General features: G+C 43.6%; 1 protein-coding gene across 3 annotated transcripts in view; it reads left to right on the top strand.

Annotated features, from left to right (window-relative positions):
• Positions 1 to 19,823, top strand: part of LOC106580444 (calsenilin) — a 70,883-nt gene that overhangs the window by 39,797 nt on the left and 11,263 nt on the right. For 2 of the 3 annotated variants that reach the window (XM_014161519.2, XM_014161518.2), the window contains 5 exons: positions 4,115 to 4,239; positions 11,806 to 11,875; positions 12,101 to 12,279; positions 12,385 to 12,489; positions 12,704 to 12,766. In XM_014161519.2, the coding sequence (XP_014016994.1) occupies positions 4,115 to 4,239; positions 11,806 to 11,875; positions 12,101 to 12,279; positions 12,385 to 12,489; positions 12,704 to 12,766 (542 nt within the window). Of the gene's footprint in view, positions 1 to 1,656; positions 1,660 to 4,114; positions 4,240 to 11,805; positions 11,876 to 12,100; positions 12,280 to 12,384; positions 12,490 to 12,703; positions 12,767 to 19,823 lie in introns of all 3 variants that reach the window. The other variant, XM_014161520.2, reaches the window with a different exon arrangement.

Below are 19,823 nucleotides of genomic sequence, written 5' to 3'. Positions count from 1 at the left end.
ATTATTTATAGCCACCTAGTACTCAGCAACAGGTCCATTAACCACCACTATCCAGTACTGTGTATGGGTGTCTGTTTGTGCATATTTGTGTTTGTTTGTGTGTTTGTGCGTTTTAGTGTATGTGTGTCACACAAATCCCTAGTTGTTGCTTTAGATTTTAGACGTTTCACCAGTCCTAATGTGTGTTATATTTTTCGTCTGTTTGGTGTATTTCGGGTATGTCTGGTGGTGCTGTGTATTTTGGGTTGTGTGTGGCGTCAGTGAGATGAGTCTGGCCTTTAATGTTATAATGGCAGTGGACTGATCAATACAGTCTGGACTTCTGCCAACTACTTCCTTACTACTGCCACCAGAGGACAGTAATGATCACCACCTTTATTTCAGCACAGTCATATTGTCTTTTTCTCTCTCTCTCTCTCTCTCTCTGTGTGTTTGTGTGTGTGTGTGCGTGCGTGCATGTGTGTGTGCTTGTGTGTATGGGAGTTGAAAAGCAGTAGTATGAGGACCTTGAATTAAAGAGAGGGGTTTTTGGCAAGTGTCACAGGCCTCGAGGGAACTATTGTCCAGTGAATTACTGTATCTGCTCTATCTGACTGTGTCTGACTATATGTACGTCCCAAATGGCATCATATTCCCTATATAGTGCACTACTTTTGACTAGGGCCCACAGGGCTCTTGTCAAAAGTAGTGCATGATATAGAGAATATGTTGCCATTTGGGAATCGTCCGGTGTGAAGCCTCTGCCTGCTGAGAGCTGTGTTAATGAACTCTGGAGAGACAAGAACAATTAGACTTGAACTGGATCACAGAGCCTGCTGGGGACATGGGATTTAGGACAAATGGGCTGGGTCTCATTACTGTAAACTAAAGCGTCTTCTTTTCCTTTTCTCCTCTTCATCATCTACACTAATCTGAAACATAGGCTTGGTATAAACAATATGGCGGATTTCTATTCGGTATCAGCTTCCACCTGTCTTTTTCTATCAGATCAGAGCAGATGAAGGAGACGAGGAGAGGAAGCCACCTCAAACTGTTGGTATGCAGCCATATACACTGACTCCTTAAAGGCAAATGGGTATACTGACAAGAACTGTCCCTAAATATAGTTGGTTTTTCACGATTATTTGAAAGAAATGTGTTAGGTTCCTTCTGTATCTGTGGATAGTTTTCACAGGAGTTCACAGGTTAATGGGATAAAGAGAATGAGAGGAGGAGGGGAAGCCAAGGAAAGAAGGAGGGATGGCAGAGATTAAATTCTCATGGTTAAGTGATGCATGTCTGTTCGTTCATCAGAGTTTTGATTCAGTGGGATGATATCAGTAACCTCTAACCTGGCTGTCCCAGGACTTGGGAGTTAAAGGACGGGACAATAAGTAAACAATTGGAATAATTTTTGGGGAAAACAAACAGCGTGGGAATTGTCATGGAAAGAAGGATTTTACTTGTTCCCTGTAGTTTCAGTTTTATTTGAGAGGCTGTTTTCAGTCCTTTTGAATATCATTGAGCATGAGTCTGGTCAAATCGCTTTTCATGGCTTCAACTTAAATCTCTTTGCATCACAGTTGGAACTATTCTCTCTAGAACTGTAGAACTCTATAGGAACTTTATAGCATCCCAAGGATCTAAAGCCATATCTGTCTTTAGTTTGAGAGACAGATGGTATTTTATTGAAAGACTGACAGAGAGAACGGAGGGAGAAAGAACTGAGAGAGAGGACAGAGAGACAGAATTTTCACGCTGGGGGAACAAAAAGACGGAAAGACGGAGGAAGAAGGGGAGATGAGTGTCAGGTGGGAGTCGGAGGGGCTACAGACTGTTGGGATCGTCTGCCTTGTATTAATGTTCCTCAAACTGATGCACCTACTGGGACTCATCGACATCACAGAGACCGGTGAGAGAGGGGGGGTGGAGGGAAAGAGAGAGCAAGATAGGGAGAGAGAGAGGTTGGATGTAGATGGAAGAGAGAGAGGGAGATTGAGGGAGAGAGAGAGAGGGGAGAGGTTGGATGTAGGGAGAGAGAGCGGTTGGATGGATGGAGAGGGAGGAAGAGAGGGAGAGAGAGAGGTAAGATGGAGGGAGAGGAAGGGAGAGAGTTTGAAGAGAGGTTGAAGGGAGGGTGGAGGGAGAGAGGTTGGAGGGAGGGTGGAGGGTGGAGGGAGAGAGGTAAGATGGAGGGAGAGGAAGGGAGAGAGGTTGGAGGGAGAGAGGTAAGATGGAGGGAGAGGAAGGGAGAGAGGTTGGAGGGAGGGTGGAGGGAGAGATGTTTGAGGTAGGGTGGAGGGAGAGAGGTTGGAGGGAGGGTGCAGGGAGAAAGGTTGGAGGGAGGGTGGAGGGAGGGTGGAGGGAGGTTGGAGAGAGGTTGGAGAGAGGGTGGAGGGAGAGAGGGGTAAGATGGAGGGAGAGGAAGGGAGAGAGGTTGGGTGGAGGGAGAGAGGGAGAGAGAGAGGTAAGATGGAGGGAGAGGAAGGGAGAGAGGTTGGAGGGAGGGAGAGATGTTTGAGGTAGGGTGGAGGGAGAGATGTTGGAGGGAGGGTGCAGGGAGAAAGGTTGGAGGGAGGGTGGAGGGAGGGAGGGAGAGAGAGAGGTTGGAGGGAGGGTGGAGGGAGAGAGAGGTAAGATGGAGGGAGAGGAAGGGAGAGAGGTTGGGTGGAGGCTGGAGGGAGAGAGGGGGAGAGAGAGAGGTAAGATGGAGGGAGAGGAAGGGAGAGAGGTTAAAGGGAGAGAGGTTGGAGGGAGGGTGAAGGGAGAGAGATAAGATGGAGGGAGAGAGGTTAGAGGGAGGGTGGAGGGAGGGAGAGAGAGAGATTGGAGGGAAGGTGGAGGGAGAGAGAGAGGTAAGATGGAGGGAGAGGAAGGGAGAGAGGTTTGGTGGAGGGAGAGATGGAAAGAGAGAGGTAAGATGGAGGGAGAGGAAGGGAGAGAGGTTGGAGGGAGAGAGGTAAAATGAAGGGAGAGGAAGGGAGAGAGGTTGGAGGGAGGGTGGAGGGAGAGAGGTTGGAGGGAGGGTGGGTGGAGGGAGGGAGGGAGAGAGAGGGGTAAGATGGAGGGAGAGGAAGGGAGAGAGGGTGGAGGGAGAGTGGTTGGCGAGAGGTTGGAGGGAGGGAGAGAGGGAGAGAGAGAGGTAAGAGTGAGGGAGAGGAAGGGAGAGAGGTTCGAGGGAGAGCGGTTGGAGGGAGGATGGACGGAGAGAGGTAAGATGAAGTAAGAGAGGTTGGAGGGAGAGCGGTTGGAGGAAGGGTGGAGGGAGAGAGGTAAGATGGAGGGAGAAGAAGGGAGAGCAGTTGGAGGGAGGGTGGAGGGAGAGAGGGCAACAAACTGCATTTATGAAGATTCTGTCTATTCCTCTTTTGTTCTCCCTAGCCAGTATTTGTATTCCACAATGTCTGACTTGACTTGACCATGTTCTCTGTTTTTCCCCTCCCTTTTCTCACTGTCTCTCTGTACTTCTCTTACCTCCATTTACTGTCTTTACATCTCTATCTCTTACTTTCTCTCACACACACACTCTCTCTGTTTTGTGTGTTAAAAGATGGTAAGTATGGTTTTTAGAAACTCCACCTCCTTTTTGATCTATGTCTTGCTTTTCTTTCTCCCAGTCTTAGTGCTTTCTCTTACTGTGTTTGAACAAGTAGGACTAATACACCTCAAACAGCCTTATAGTCAACATTCTTAGTCATAGCTTTAATTGGATTAATGTTTTCAGTATTACTAATCTGGCTCCTGTTCACTCAAATCTAGTCAGTGAACACTAACATATAAATGGGTTCTTTGCAAAGATCACATTATAAAAGAAGGTACCTCCCTCTCATTTTGAGTCCTCGCTTTGTTTTTATCTCGCTCTTTTTCACTTTTATTTCTTTTATCTCTTTCTTGATCTCACGCCTTACATGTGTTACCCCTCCCTCTCCTCTCTTACTCTGCTTGCCATGCACTCATCCTCTACCCATCCTTCTTCCTCTATTTCTCTGTCTTCCCCTTCCTCTCTCCCTCTTTCCCTCCTTTCTCCCTCTTTCCCTCTCCTTCTCTCTATCCCCTTCTATCTCTCTCGCGCACGCTCTCTCTCTCTTTCCCTCTCCCTCTCTCTCCGTCTCTCCCTCTTCTCTCTTGTTTACAGACAGTAGTGAGAGTGATTTGGAGCTGTCTACGGTTCGTCACCAGCCAGAAGGCTTGGACCAGCTGCAGGTTCAGACCAAGTTCACCAAGAAGGAGCTCCAGTCTCTATACAGGGGCTTCAAGAACGTACGTAGTGGAACAGAGAGGATGGGGTGGGGATGCTGTGGGACTGGGATTGCAAATCAAATCAAATGAAACTTTATTTGTCACATTAGTGTAGACCTTACCATGAAATACTTACTTACAAGCCCTTAACCAACAGCGCAGTTGAAGAAGAGTTAAGAAAGTATTTACCAAATTACTAAAGTAAGAAAAAATATATATATAATAATAAAAAGTAACACAATAACATAACAATAACAAGGCTATATACAGGGGGTACCGTTACCAAGTCAGTGTGCAGGGGTACAGGTTAGTTGAGGTAATTTGTGTGAAGTGAAGTGACTATGCATAGATAATAAACAGCAAGTAGCAGCAGTGTACAAAACAAATGCCGGGGGGGGGGGTGTCAGTGTAATAGTCCGGTGATCATTTGATTAATTGTTCAGCAGTCTTATGGCTTTGGGGTCAAAGCTGTTAAGGAGCCTTTTGGTCCTAGACTTGGTGCTCCGGTACCGCTTGCCGTGCGGTAGCAGAGAAAACAGTCTATGACTTGGGTGACTGGAGTCTCTGACAATTTTACTGGCTTTCCTCTGACACAGCCTGTTATATAGGTCCTGGATGGCAGGAAGCTTGGCCCCAGTGATGTACTGGGCCATATGCATTACCCTCTGTAGCGCCTTACGGTCAGATGCTGAGCAGTTGCCATACCAGGTAATGCAACCAGTCAGGATGCTCTCGATGGTGCAGCTGTAGAACTTTTTGAGGATCTGGGGACCCATGCCAAATCTTTTTAGTCTCCTGAGGGAGAAAAGGTTTTGTCACGCCTTGTTCACAACTGTCTTTGTGTGTTTGGACCATGATAGTTTGTTGGTGATGTGGACAACTCTCGACCCGCTCACCTACAGCCCCGTTGATGTTAATGGGGACCTGTTTGGCCCACCTTTTCCTGTAGTCCACGATCAGCTCCTTTGTCTTGCTCACATTGAGGGAGTGGTTGTTGTCCTGGCACCACACTGCCAGTTCTCTGACCTCCTCCCTATAGGCTGTCTCATTGTTGTCGGTGATCAGGCCTGCCACCGTTGTGTCGTCAGCAAACTTAATGATGGTGTTGGGGTCGTGTTTGGCCACGCAGTCGTGGGTGAACAGGGAGTACAGGAGGGGACTAAGTACACACCCCTGAGGGGCCCCAGTGTTGAGGATCAGCGTGGCAGACGTGTTGTTGCCTACCCTTACCACCTGGAGGTGGCCCCTCAGGAAGTCCAGGATCCAGTTGCAGAGAGAGGTGTTTAGTCCCAGGGTCCTTAGCTTAGTGATGAGCTTTGTGGGCACTATGGTGTTGAACGCTGATCTGAAGTCAATGAACAGCGTTCTCATATAGGTGTTCCTTTTGTCGAAGTGGGAAAGGGCAGTGTGGAGTACGATTGAGATTGCATCATCTGTGGATCTGTTGGGGCGGTATGCGAATTGGAGTGGGTCTAGAGTATCCGGGAGTATGCTGTTGATGTGAGCCATGACCAGCCTTTCAAAGCACTTCATGGCTACTGACATTAGTGCTACGGGGCTGTAATCATTTAGGTAGGTTACCATCACTTCCTTGAGCACAGGGACTATGATTGGTCTGTTTGAAACATGTAGGTATTACAGACTCAGTCAGGGAGAGGTTGAAAATGTTAGTGAAGACACTTGCCAGTTGGTCCGCGCATGCTTTGAGTACACATCCTAGTAATCCATCTGGCCCCGCAGCTTTGTGAATGTTGACCTGTTTAAAGGTCTTGCTCACATCGGCTACCGAGAGCGTTATCACACAGTCATCCAGAACAGCTGGTGCTCTTGTGCATGCTTCAGTGTTGCTTGCCTCGAAGCGAGCGTAAAAGGCATTTAGCTCGTCTGGTAGGCTCCCGTCACTGCGCAGCTCGTGTCTGGGTTTCCCTTTGTAGTCCGTAATAGTTTTCAAGCCCTGCCACATCCGACGAGCGTCAGAGCCGGTGTAGTAGGATTCAATCTTAATCCTGTATTGACGCTTTGCTTGTTTGATGGTTTGTCTGAGGGCATAGCGGGATTTCTTATAAGTGTCCAGATTAGTGTCCCACTCCGTGAAAGCATCAGCTCTGGCCTTTAGCTCAATGCGGATGTTGCCTGTAATCCATGGCTTCTGGTTGGGGTATGTACGTACGGTCACTGTGGGGACGCAGTCGTCAATGCACTTATTGATGAAGGCGATGACTGAGGTGGTATACTCCTCAATGCCATTGGGTGAATCTCGGAACATATTCCAGTCTATGCTAGGTACTCTACCTCAGGCGAGCAATACCTTGAGACTTCTTTAATATTAGACATTGCGCACCAGCTGTTATTGACAAAAAGACACACATCTCCACCCCTCGTCTTACGTAGATGTAGCATCTATGTTCTGCCGGTGCATGGAAAATCCTGCCAGCTCTATATTATCGTTGTTCAGCCACGACTCGGTGAAACATAAGATGTTACAGTTCTTAATGTCCTATTGGTAGGATAATCGTAATCGTAGGTCATCAATTTTATTTTCCAATGATTGTATGTTAGCAAGTAGAACGGAAGGCAGTGTGTGTAACGGCCGTCGTCAAAATGAGACTAAGGTGCAGCGGAGGATGTGTTCATCATGAACGATTTTAATGGACCGAATGAACACTTTACAAAAATAAACCAAAAACGACCAGCAACAGTTCTGTCAGGTTTAACCTCTTGGGGCTATGTGGGACGCTAGCGTGCCACCCGTGGTGCACCCTATCAACAGCAGGTGCATTTCAAGAGCGGCAAATTTGAAACCAAATAAATGTCAAAATTCACATTTTTCAAACATACAACTATCTTACACCCTTTGAAAGATAAACATCTCCTTAATCTAACCACGTTGTCCGATTTCAAAAAGGTTTTACGGCGAAAGCATAAAGTTAGATTATCTTAGGAGAGTACATTGACAATCGCTGTGTGTAATGTTTTGTCAATTCAAAGACAGGCGTCACCAAAACCATAAAACCAGCTAAAATGATGCACTAACCTTTTACAATCTCCATCAGATGACACTCCTAGGACATTATGTTAGCCTGTTGGGTCTAGGGGGCAGCATTTGCACGTCTGGATAAAAAAAATGTACCCGATTTAATCTGGTTACTAATCCTACCCAGTAACTACAATATGCATATACTTATTATATATGGATAGAAAACACTCTAAAGTTTCCAAAACTGTTTGAATGGTGTCTGTGAGTATAACAGAACTCATTTGGCAGGCAAAACCCTGAGACATTTTCTGACAGGAAGTGGATACCTGATGTGTTGTATTGACTTTAAACCTATCCCATTGAAAAACACAGGGGTTTAGGAATATTTTGGCACTTCCTATTGCTTCCACTAGATGTCACCAGCCTTTACAAAGTGTTTTGAGTCTTCTGGAGGGAGATCTGACCGAACAAGAGCCATGGAACGATGATGTCCCATTAGACACCTGGCGCGCTACTTCATGTTGGGTACCCTCGTTCCAATACGTTATAAAAGAGTATGCATTCGTCCACCTTGAATATTATTCATGTTCTGGTTAAAAAAGGCCCTAATGATTTATGCTATACAACGTTTGACATGTTTGAACGAACGGAAATATATTTTTCCCCTCGTTCATGACGAGAAGTCCGGCTGGCTTACATCATGTGCTAACGAGACGGAGATTTTTGGACATAAATGATGAGCTTTTTTGAACAAAACTACATTCGTTATGGACCTGTGATACCTGGAAGTGACATCTGATGAAGAGAATCAAAGGTAATGGATTATTTACATAGTATTTTCGATTTTAGATCTCCCCAACATGACGTCTAGTCTGTATCGCAACGCGTATTTTTCTGGGCACAGTGCTCAGATTATTGCAAAGTGTGATTTCCCAGTAAGGTTATTTTTAAATCTGGCAAGTTGATTGCGTTCAAAAGATGTAAATCTATAATTCTTTAAATGACAATATAATATTTTACCAATGTTTTCTAATTTTAATTATTTAATTTGTGACGCTGACTTGACTGCCGGTTATTGGAGGGAAACGATTTCCTCAACATCAATGCCATAGTAAAACGCTGTTTTTGGATATAAATATCAACTTGATAGAACTAAAAATGCATGCATTGTCTAACATAATGTCCTAGGAGTGTCATCTGATGGAGATTGTAAAAGGTTAGTGTATCATTTTAGCTGGTTTTATGGTTTTGGTGACCCTGTCTTTGACTTGACAAAACATTACACACAACTCTTGTAAATGTACTGTCCTAACATACTCTAAATTTATGCTTTCGCCGTAAAACCTTTTTGAAATCGTAAAACGTGGTTAGATTAAGGAGATGTTTATCTTTCAAATGGTGTAACATAGTTGTATTTTTGAAAAATTTGAATTTTGACATTTATTTGGATTCAAATTTGCCGCTCTTGAAATGCACCTGCTGTTGATGGAGTGCACCACGGGTGGCACGCTAGCGTCCCACCTAGCCCCAAGAGGTTAGACAATGCATGCATTTTTAGTTCTATCAAGTTCATATTTATATCCAAAAACAGCGTTTTACTATGGCGTTGATGTTCAGGAAATCGTTTCCCTTCAATAACCGGCAGTCAAGTCAGCACCACAAATTAAATAATTAAAATTAGAAAACATTGGTAAAATATTATATTGTCATTTAAAGAATTATAGATTTACATCTCTTGAACGCAATCGACTTGCCAGATTTAAAAATAACCTTACTGGGAAATCACACTTTGCAATAATCTGAGCACTGCGCCCAGAAAAATACGCTTTGCGATACAGACAAACGGCCATGTTGGAGAGATCTAAAATCGAAAATACTATGTAAATAATCCATTACCTTTGATTCTCTTCATCAGATGTCACTTCCAGGAATCCCAGGTCCATAACGAATGTAGTTTTGTTCAAAAAAGCTCATCATTTATGTCCAAAAAGCTCCGTGTTGTTAGCACATGATCTAAGCCCGCCGGACTTCACTTCATGAACGAGGGGAAAAAATATATTTACGTTCGTTCAAACATGTCAAACGTTGTATAGCATAAATCATTAGTGCCTTTTTTAACCAGAACATGAATAATATTCAAGGTGGACGAATGCATTCTCTTTTAAAACGTTTTGGAACGAGGGTACCCAACATGACCTCGCGCGCCAGAGTCTAATCGGCCATCACCGTTCCAAGGCTCTTGTTCGGTCAGATCTCATAGTAGAAGATTCAAAACACTTTGTAAAGGCTGGTGACATCTAGTGGAAGCAATAGGAAGTGCCAAAACATTAATCAGCCCCTGTGTGTTTCAATGGCATTGGCTTAAAGGTAATTCAACACATCAGGTATCCACTTCCTGTCAGAAAATGTCTCAGGGTTTTGCCTGCCAAATGAGTTCTGTTATACTCACAGACACCATTCAAACAGTTTTAGAAACTTTAGGGTGTTTTCTATCCATATATAATAAGTATATGCATATTCTAGTTACTGGGTAGGATTAGTAACCAGATTAAATCGGGTACGTTTTTTTATCCAGCCGTGAAAATACTGCCCCCTAGCCCCAAAAGGTTAACAAAAACTAAACAGGAAAATATTCACCCACAAACCCCAAAGGAAAAACAGGCTGCCTATGTATGACTCTCAATCAGCAACAACGATCTACAGCTGTTCCTGATTAAGAGCCATACACGGCCGAAAACAAAGTAATACACCAACATAGAAAACGGAACATAGAACGCCCACCCATGTCACACCCTGGCGGCCTAACCAAAAATAGAGAACAAAAAACTCTCTCTATGGCCAGGGCGTTACAGTACCCCCCCCAAAGGTGCGGACTCCGGCCGCACAACCTGACTCTAAAGGGGAGGGTCCGGGTGGGCCTTCCTTTCGGCGGTGGCTCTGGTGCGGGACGTGGGCCCCGCTCCATCTTCGGCTTGGCCCACTTAGGTGCGCCGGAGGACTGGCGGGCGACCCTGGCTGCGCCCGGCTGGCGGGCGGCTCTGGCGGCTCCGGACTGGCGGGCGGCTCTGGCGGCTCCGGACTGGCGAGACCCACTGGAGGCCTGGTCCGAGGAGGAGGCACAGGATAGACCAGGATGGGGAGACCCACTGGAGGCCTGGTCCAAGGAGGAGGCACAGGATAGACCGGGCTGTGGGAGCACTGGAGTTCTGGTGCGTAGGCTTGACACCCCTACTCCAGGCTGAATGGCCACTCTAGCCCGGCACGGGCGGAACGCAGGCATAGGACGAACTGAGCCCTCCCAGCGCCCTGGAGACACAGTGCGCAGAGCCGGCGCAGGATAGCCTGGACCGAAACGGCGCACTGGAGACCAGACGCGCTGAGCTGGCACAACCCGTCCTGGCTCGATGCCCACTCTCGCATGGCACTTGCGGGGGGCTGGCATGTAGCGCTCCGGGCTACCAATGCGTACTGGGGACACCATGCGCTTTACTGCATAACACGGTGCCTGACCAGTACTACGCTGCCTCCTGTAAGCACGGGAAGTTGGCCCAGAATTCCATCCTGGCTCTGCCACACTTCCCGTGTGCCTGTTGCGCTCCCTTGCCTCATACCACCGCCTCTCAGCTTTCGCTGCCTCCAGCTCCTTTTTCGGGCGCCGATATTCCCCAGCTTGTCTCCATGGTCCCTTTCCGTCCAGTATTTCCTCCCACGTCCAGGAATTCTGAACCCTCTTCTCCTTCCTCTCACGCTGCTTGGTCCGTTTATGGTGGGTGAATCTGTAACGGTCGTCTGGAACACAGGACCAAAACGCAGCGGGAATATGAATGCTCATCTTTTTAATTTGATGAAAAGTGAACACTTACAAAAACAAACAAAACAACGACTACACAGTTCCATAAGGTACATAAGCTATACGGAAAACATTCACCCACAAACCCCAGAGGAAAAACAGGCTGCCTATGTATGACTCTCAATAAGCAACAACGATCTACAGCTGTTCCTGATTGAGAGCCATACACAGCCGAAACAAAGTAATACACCAGCATAGAAAACGGAACATAGAACGCCCACCCATGTCACACCCTGGCCTAACCAAAAATAGAGAACAAAAAACCCTCTCTATGGCCAGGGCGTTACAGTGTGAGTTTACTCGCTCGCCTACGGATTCTCAGAAGGCAGCCCAATCTGCGTCCTCTTTTCCTCCGTCTTTTTTTAACGCAAATGACGGGGATTTGGGCCTGTTCCCAGGAGAGCAGTATATCCTTCTCGTTGGACTCGTTAAAGGAAAAAGCTTTTTCCAGTTTGTGATGAGTAATTGCTGTTCTGATGTCCAGAAGTTATTTTCGGTCATAAGAGACAGTAGCAGCAACATTATGTACAAAATAAGTCAAAAAATAAGTTACAAACAATGCAAAAAAACTAACAAAATAGCACAATTGGTTAGGAACATGTAAAACGTCAGTCATCCTCTTCGGCGTCATCTAGAGGTTGAGCATGGATCTTTATTTTTGGGCAGTTTGGAGTTTTACATGAGAATGTTGAATAAATGTGATCGAGTAGATTTGAGTATACGGACTCCCTGTACACCCCTCCCTCTCTCTCTCTGGTAGGAGTGTCCCAGTGGTTTGGTTGATGAAGAGACGTTCAAGACCATCTATTCTCAGTTCTTTCCCCAAGGAGGTGAGAGGAGAGAGCTACTTTATCTCCATTGACTCTCTGTTTCCATGTGCCTGGAATATGATAATAGTACACCCAACTCTGACAGATTTATATGAAGAATGCCAGGAAAAGCTTATGGTTGCTGATTATTTGAATGTCTTCCTACCACTAACACTCTCCCCTTCCCCTTCCCTCTCCCTCGCCTCCTCAACCCTCTCTCATTCCCTCCCTCCTTCTATCCTACAGACGCCACCACCTATGCACATTTCCTGTTCAATGCGTTTGATATGGACAGAAACGGCTCTATTCGTTTTGAGGACTTTGTGATCGGCCTGTCTGTTCTTCTGAGAGGGACAGTCACAGAGAAACTCAACTGGGCCTTCAACCTGTATGACATCAACAAGGACGGATACATCACTAAAGAGGTACTCTGTGATTGGCTACTATAGAAACATTGCATATCTAAATGATTGGCTAGTTTTAGATACATCACGGTAAACTATGACTCTCACTCTCTCTCTCTTTCTCAGGAGATGCTGGCTATTATGAAGTCCATCTATGATATGATGGGCAGGTACACCTACCCCAGTGTACGGGACGAGGCACCCTCTGAACATGTGGATAAGTTCTTCCAGGTGCGTGCCGTACTGTGCGCACACACACACACACACACACACACACACACACACACACACACACACACACACACACACACACACACACACGCAAACACTGTCCATACACACACCAAAAAAAAGCTTTTGATACCCACTAAACTTGCTCTCTTCCTCTCTCCTTACTTCCTTCCTTTCTGTCTCTCCCTTACCCCTCCCTTTCTCCTTTCTTTAGAAAATGGACAGAAACCGAGATGGAGTGGTGACCATTGACGAGTTCATTGAGACCTGTCAGAAGGTACCACAGTTACAAAACATTTCAGCACATCTGTACGCTAGCTCAATTTTGAAATAAATAATAAAATACATAGATGTTGTTAACACTTTACTTGTAGTGGCTATAACTAAGGCATTCATAACACATTTATGAAACCAGTCACCTTTAGGAGTGTTGCAGCATCCTCAGTTACAAACTTTTTCACATTTAACAAATATATTCGACATTCAAACAACATCAGAAGTTTTCAAAATATATATTTTTTTTATCATTGGATTATCACTGGGTAGGCTATCATTGTAAATAATACTTTGTTCTTAAATGACTTGCCTAGTTAAATAAAAGTAAAATAAAATACAATTATAATTATACAATTATTTAACAGTGGAAATGTGTATTTATACTGCCACAGTACCCAACCCTCTGACACACTAGTCATGTAACAGACTAGGAGCAGGATTAGCGGTTAGTGACTGTGTGCATTGAGTGTGCATTGAGTGTTTTGTATCCTCTCTCGTGATCTTTCAAAACGACAGGATGCCACCTTGGAATGATCCAAATTATCTTATTGAAATATGCATTTTCTGTTAGTGGGGTGACTAAGCATAATAATAGTTGAGTTTGTGAAATATATTTTATATTTGAGATTTTTCAAAGTAGCCACCATTTGCCTTGATGACAGCTTTGCACACTCTTGGCATTCTCTCAACCAGCTTCATGAGGTAGTCACCTGGAATGCATTTAACAGGTGTGCCTTGTAAAAGTTCATTTGTGGGATTTATTTTGTTCTTAATTCGTTTGAGCCAATCAGTTGTGTTGTGACAAGGTAGGGGTGGTATACAGAAGATAACCCTATTTGGTAAAAGACCAAGGCCATATTATGGCAAGAACAGCTCAAATAAGCAAAGACAAACAACAGTCCATCATTAAGGGGGGATGCCTTCAACTGAAATGTGTCTTCCACATTTAACCCAACCCCTCTGAATCAGAGAGAAGCGGGGGGCTGCCATAATCGACATTCACATTTTCGGCACCCGGGGAACAGCCTTGCTCAGGGGCAGAACGACCAATTTGTTTTTACCTTGTCAGTTTGGGGATTTAATCCAGCAACCTTTCAGTTACTGGCCCAATGCTCTAACCACTAGGCTACCTGCCACCCCCTGTTGGTGGGCTCTACAATCCTGCTGAGTTTCATTAAATTTGACAAAGCTGAAAGGGCCATTATAGCCCTAGGTGGAGTGGCCATTTTGGAACGCAATGACTATTCACAAGCTGTCTTTAGACTACTACAGAGGCCGTGTTCGAAATCTGTCTTGCCTACTGCTTACTTAAACTACACACTGTGTACTAATCATACTACATATGATTTACAACATACTGTTTAGTAAAAATGTGCTCAGACCGGTGCTAGAACCCCTATTTAAAGCTGGATCAGCATTTTGGGGTCCTAGCACAAAGCCACAATGTTCTGTTAGTCTTTAAAGACATTCATGTTCTGAGCGATATGAGGAAACAAAGGTCTATAACAAGGGAGAGGAAGATGCCCACAACAGTATCTGTTGAAGTTGGTAAGCCAGTGTAGTGGGCGATCATTTTTGATATGTGTATATTCTAAATCTATCACGTGACTCAAAATAAGACTAAGCAATTATCCTATTAAAATGTTTATCTGACATAAAAATAATTTGCAATATGAAAGAGACTATGGTTGAGTTACAGTAATAGGCAATGAAGAAATGTCTGAGAATGGATTCTAAATATAAGTGTATTTAATTACTTTGTAAAACGAATGGAATCACATACACGGCATAAAGCTTAAGTTACAAGGCATTAACAAGCATTACAAGGCATTATTCTAAGCATGGTCAGGGAGAAAGAAATCATAGCCTGAAAGGCCATGCCCAAAAAGTCCATGGGGTGGAGAGTGGAAGGCCCAAAAAATTGTCAAAGACTCCAGACTGTTCTCTCTGCTACCGCACGGCAAGCAGTACCAGAGCACCAAGTCTAGGTCCAGAAGTTTCCTTAACAGCTTCCCCAAGCCATAAAACTGCTGAACAATTAATCAAATGGCTACCCGGACTATTTACACTGCTGCTACTCGCTGTTTATTATCTATGCATAGTCATGTTACCCCTACCTACATGTACCAATGACCTAGACTAACCTGTACAACTGCACATTGACTCGGTACCGGTACCCCCTGTATATAGCCTCATTATTGTTATTTTATTGTGTTACTTTTTATTTAGTAAATATATTCATAACTATTTTTCTTGAACTGCATTGTTGGTTAAGGGCTTGTAAGTAAGCATTTCACGGTAAGGTCTACACCTGTTGTATTCAGTGCATGTGACAAATAACATTTGATTTGATTTGAAAGAAGGAAAGAAATAGTATCTCACCACAGCAGGTCAGGAACAAATAAGAGAAAGAGCTTTGAATCTTAAACCCTTTTATAAGCATCTGAGTTGTTTGGATTCAAAACCTGAGTTAAGTTAACCTCCAATCAGATATCAGACCTACATGACGTAACTTCTACTTCTCAGAGGTGTGACAATGGGGCTTGGCAAGACCAACACAGAGAATGTTAAATTCTTAAGACAACACATAGCAAATTTTTGCATACTGTTGATAAGAATAGTTACTTCTGGGGTTGGGTTGCCCTGCACCAGCAGGGTTGGAGCTTGTGATTATAATGCTTAGAGCCACCATCTTCAGGAATGGAGGAAATGCATCCCATGACATTTTCACATGCACTTAAGACTTGACTTACATGATGCATATGTAGTTCTTAAGTAATGAGTCAGTGGCAGAATGAGGGTTCATCAGAGCAGCCAACATGATGGCAAATTCCGTACTCTGATTGGTGTGTGCCCACACCCACACATAATGCTGCTTTCCAACAGAGAAAAGCAACACACAAATATATTCAAGCTGTTAAAGGTTAAAAATAACATGTATTGTTGAGAGATATGAGGAAATAAAGGTTTAATAAAAATAGAGAGCAAGATTACTAAAATATATACTAAAACAACTCTATCTCCTGATTGGTAGAATATATTTATATTCTGATTGCTGATTTGTAAAGCAGATAAGTAGAGTTTTTGTCTAACGTGCTAGGAAAGTGGTCATAATGTCAGTTTGTAAAAGTTGAGAGAAAATGTAGTTGATGCTATAGAATAACTATCTTCAAAGTAATGACTCAGGACTTTTCTTATAAAATGAAAGCTTCTTTTAATAACAATACTTGTTCACGTTACATTTTACCACTTTAGATTTTACAAAACAATAAAATAATGTTTCTAGCAAAAGCCAGGCTAATCACTTGTCACTTCTTCATAACTGCAGCGTTCTTGTTCTACTTCCTTTTCCTGTCGCCAAGCATTCTGGTACTTGCAGTCAGTAGCGTAATCCAATACTAACCAATGGAACAGAAAGATGTACACTGAACAAAAATATAATCGCAACATACAACAATTTCAAAGATATTACTGAGTTACAGTTCATATAAGGAAATCAGTCAATTTAAATCAATTCATTAGGGCTGGTCACAGACACCTTAAAAAAAGGTAGGTACGTGGATCAGAAAACCTGTCAGTATCTGGTGTGACCACCATTTGCCTTATGCAGCGCGGCACATCTCCTTCACATAGAGTTGCTCAGGCTGTTGATTGTGGCCTGTGGAATGTTGTCCCACTCCTCTACAATGGCTGTGCGAAGTTTCTGGATATTGGCAGGAACTGGAACCTGCTGTCACACACGTTGATCCAGAGCATCCCAAATGTGCTTAATTGGTGACATGTCTGATGAGTATTCCCGGCCATTGAAGAACTGGGACATGTTCAGCTTCCAGAAATTGTGTACAGATCCTTGCGATATGGGGTCGTGCATTATCATGCTGAAACATGAGGTGACAGCGGCGGATGAATGGCACGACAATGGGCCTCAGGATCTCATCACGATATCTCTGTGCATTCAAATTGCCAATCGATATAATGCATGCCCATACCATAACCCCACCGCCACCATGGGGCACTTTGTTCACAATGTTGACATCAGCAAACCGCTCACCCACACGATGCCATACACGCTGTCTGCCATCTGCCCAGTACAGTTGAAACTGGGATTGAGTCAGTGGCCATCAAATGTAAGCATTTGCCCACTGAAGTCGGTTACAACACCGATTTGCAGTCAGGTCAAGACCCTGGTGAAGACGACGAGCACGCAGATGAGTTTCTCTGAGACGGTTTCTAACAGTTTGTGCAGAAATGATTTGGTTGTACAAACCCACAGTTTAAACAGCTGTCCCGGTGGCTGGTCTCAGACGATCCCGCAGGTGAAGAAGCCGGATGTGGAGGTCCTGGACTTGCATGGTTGCATATGGTCTGCAGTTGTGAGGCCGGTTGGACATACTGCCAAATTCTCTAAAACGACATTGTAATGTAAGAGAAATTAACATTCAATTATCTGGTGGACATTCCTGCAGTCAACATGCCAATTGCACGCTCCCTCAAAATTTGGCATTGTTTTGTGTGACAAAACTGCACATTTTAGAGTGGCCTTTTATTGTTCCCAGCACAAGGTGCACCTATGCAATGATCATGCTGTTTAATCAGCTTCTTGATATGCCACACTTGTCAGGTGGATGGATTATCTTGGCCAAGGAGAAATGCTCACTAACAGGGATGTAAACAAATTTGCGCACAAAATTTGAGAGAAATACGCTTATCGTGTGTATGGAACATTTCTGGGATCTGTTATTTCAGCTCATGAAACATGGGACCAACACTTGTACATACAGTGCCTTGCAAAAGTATTCATCCCCCTTGGTGTTTTTCCTATTTTGTTGCATTACAACCTGTAATTTAAATGGATTTTTATTTGGATTTCATGTAATGGAAATACACCAAATATTCCAAATTGGCGAAGTGAAATAAAAAAATTACTTGTTTCAAAATATTCAAAATAATTTTGGGGGGAAAAGTGGTGCGTGCATATGTATTCACCCCCTTTGCTATGAAGCCCCTAAATAAGATCTGGTGCAACCAATTACCTTCAGAAGTCGCATAATTAGTTCAATAAAGTTCACCTGTGTGCAATCTAAGTGTCACATGATCTCACTATACCTGTTCTGAAAGGCCCCAGATTCTGCAACACCACTAAGCAAGGGGCACCACCAAGCTAGCGGCACCATGAAGACCAAGGAGCTCTCCAAACAGGTCAGGGACAAAGTTGTGGAGAAGTACAGATCAGGGTTGAGTTGAAATATCCGAAACTTTGAACTTCTACATGGTGCACCATTAAATCCATTATTAAAAAATGGAAAGAATATGGCACCACAACAAACCTGCAAAGAGAGGGCCGCCCACCAAAACAAGGAGGGCATTAATCAGAGAGGCAACAAAGAGACCAAAGATAACCCTGATGGAGCTGCAAAGCTCCACAGCGGAGATTGGAGTATCTGTACATAGGACCACTTTAAGGCATATTCACCACAGAGCTGGGCTTTACGGAAGAGTGGCCAGAAAAAAAGACATTGCTTGAAGAAAGAAATAAGCAAACACGTTTGGTGTTCGCCAAAAGGCATGTGGGAGACTCCACAAACATTTGGAAGAAGGTACTCTGGTCAGATGAGACTAAAATGTAGCTTTTTGTCCATCAAGGTAAACGCTATGTCTGGCGCAAACCCAACACCTCTCATCACCCGAGAACACAATCCCCACAGTGAAGCATGCATGGGATGTTTTTCATCGGCAGGGACTGGGAAACTGGTCAGAATTGAAGGAATGATGGATGATACTAAATACATGGAAATTGTTGAGGGAAACCTGTTTCAGTCTTCCAGAGATTTGAGACTGGGACGGAGGTTCACCTTCCAGCAGGACAATGACCCTAACCATGCTGCTAAAGCAACACAAGTGGTTTAAGGGGAAACATTTAAATGTCTTGGAATGGCCTAGTCAAAGCCCAGACCTCAATCCAATTGAGAATCTGTGGTATGACTTAAAGATTGCTGTACACCAGCGGAACCCATCCAACTTGAAGAAGCTGGAGCAGTTTTGCCTTGATTAATGGGCAAAAATCCCAGTGGCTAGATGTACCAAGCGTATAGAGACATACCCCAAGAGACTTGCAGCTGTAATTGTTGCAAAAAAGTGGCTCTACAAAGTATTGACTTTGGGGGGGTGAATAGTTATGCACACTCAAGTTTTCCATTTCTTTGTCTTATTTCTTGTTTGTTTTACAATAAAAAACATTTTGCATCTTCAAAGTGGTAGGCATGTTGTGTAAATCAAATGATACAAACCCCCCAAAAATCTATTTTAATTCCAGGTTGTAAGGCAACAAAATAGGAAAAATGCCAAGGGATTGAATACTTTCGCAAGCCACTGTAGTTCTCATTCTCCATCACTTCAAATGTAATACAATTACTCTTGTACATATGTAAATAACTGTAAATAATATCTTTAGATTCATCTTAATGAATTAACTGTAAACATGGTTACTAAAACAGCTGTATCATTTGATTTGTAGAAGATATTTCTGTTCCGATTTCAGATTTGAATAGCAGAGAAGCAGACTAAGATTTCGCATGCTCTAAGTTTTTGTCTAACTTATTGAAAAATGGTCAAAGTAGCTGATTTTTGTCAAAAGTTGTTTACTGTGGATAGAATGTTGGAAGTCTGAGTTTTTAACAATGGGACCTTTAGAATGTTGAAGAAATTGCATTAAAGTGGATGAGATTTTTTAGGAGAGGACAAAAAGCTTAATAGTTTGTAAGTATTAATGTTATCAAAAGTTCACTAGTCTACATGTTTTAAAGTTCAATGGCGTTTCTAGCTTAAACAGTATATGAAAAATAGTATTTCAAAGAATAATAATTGTACAATATTTTACAATATTTAAAGTATATTTACAATATTTAATGTGGGACTTGTGCTGTCTCAAGTCTCATTAATACAAAATTCTACAAACTCCCAGATAAATTTGTTTTACTTTCTAAATTGACTTGAATTTAAATGGAATTGAGCCCAACCCTGTTATTTTCTAAATGTCAGATTGTTTTGATAGGATGTCA

The sequence above is a fragment of the Salmo salar genome, chromosome ssa20 (genome assembly GCF_905237065.1).
Source record: "Salmo salar chromosome ssa20, Ssal_v3.1, whole genome shotgun sequence".
Classification (NCBI taxonomy): domain Eukaryota; kingdom Metazoa; phylum Chordata; class Actinopteri; order Salmoniformes; family Salmonidae; genus Salmo; species Salmo salar.
This window is presented reverse-complemented; position numbering and strand designations above follow the sequence as displayed.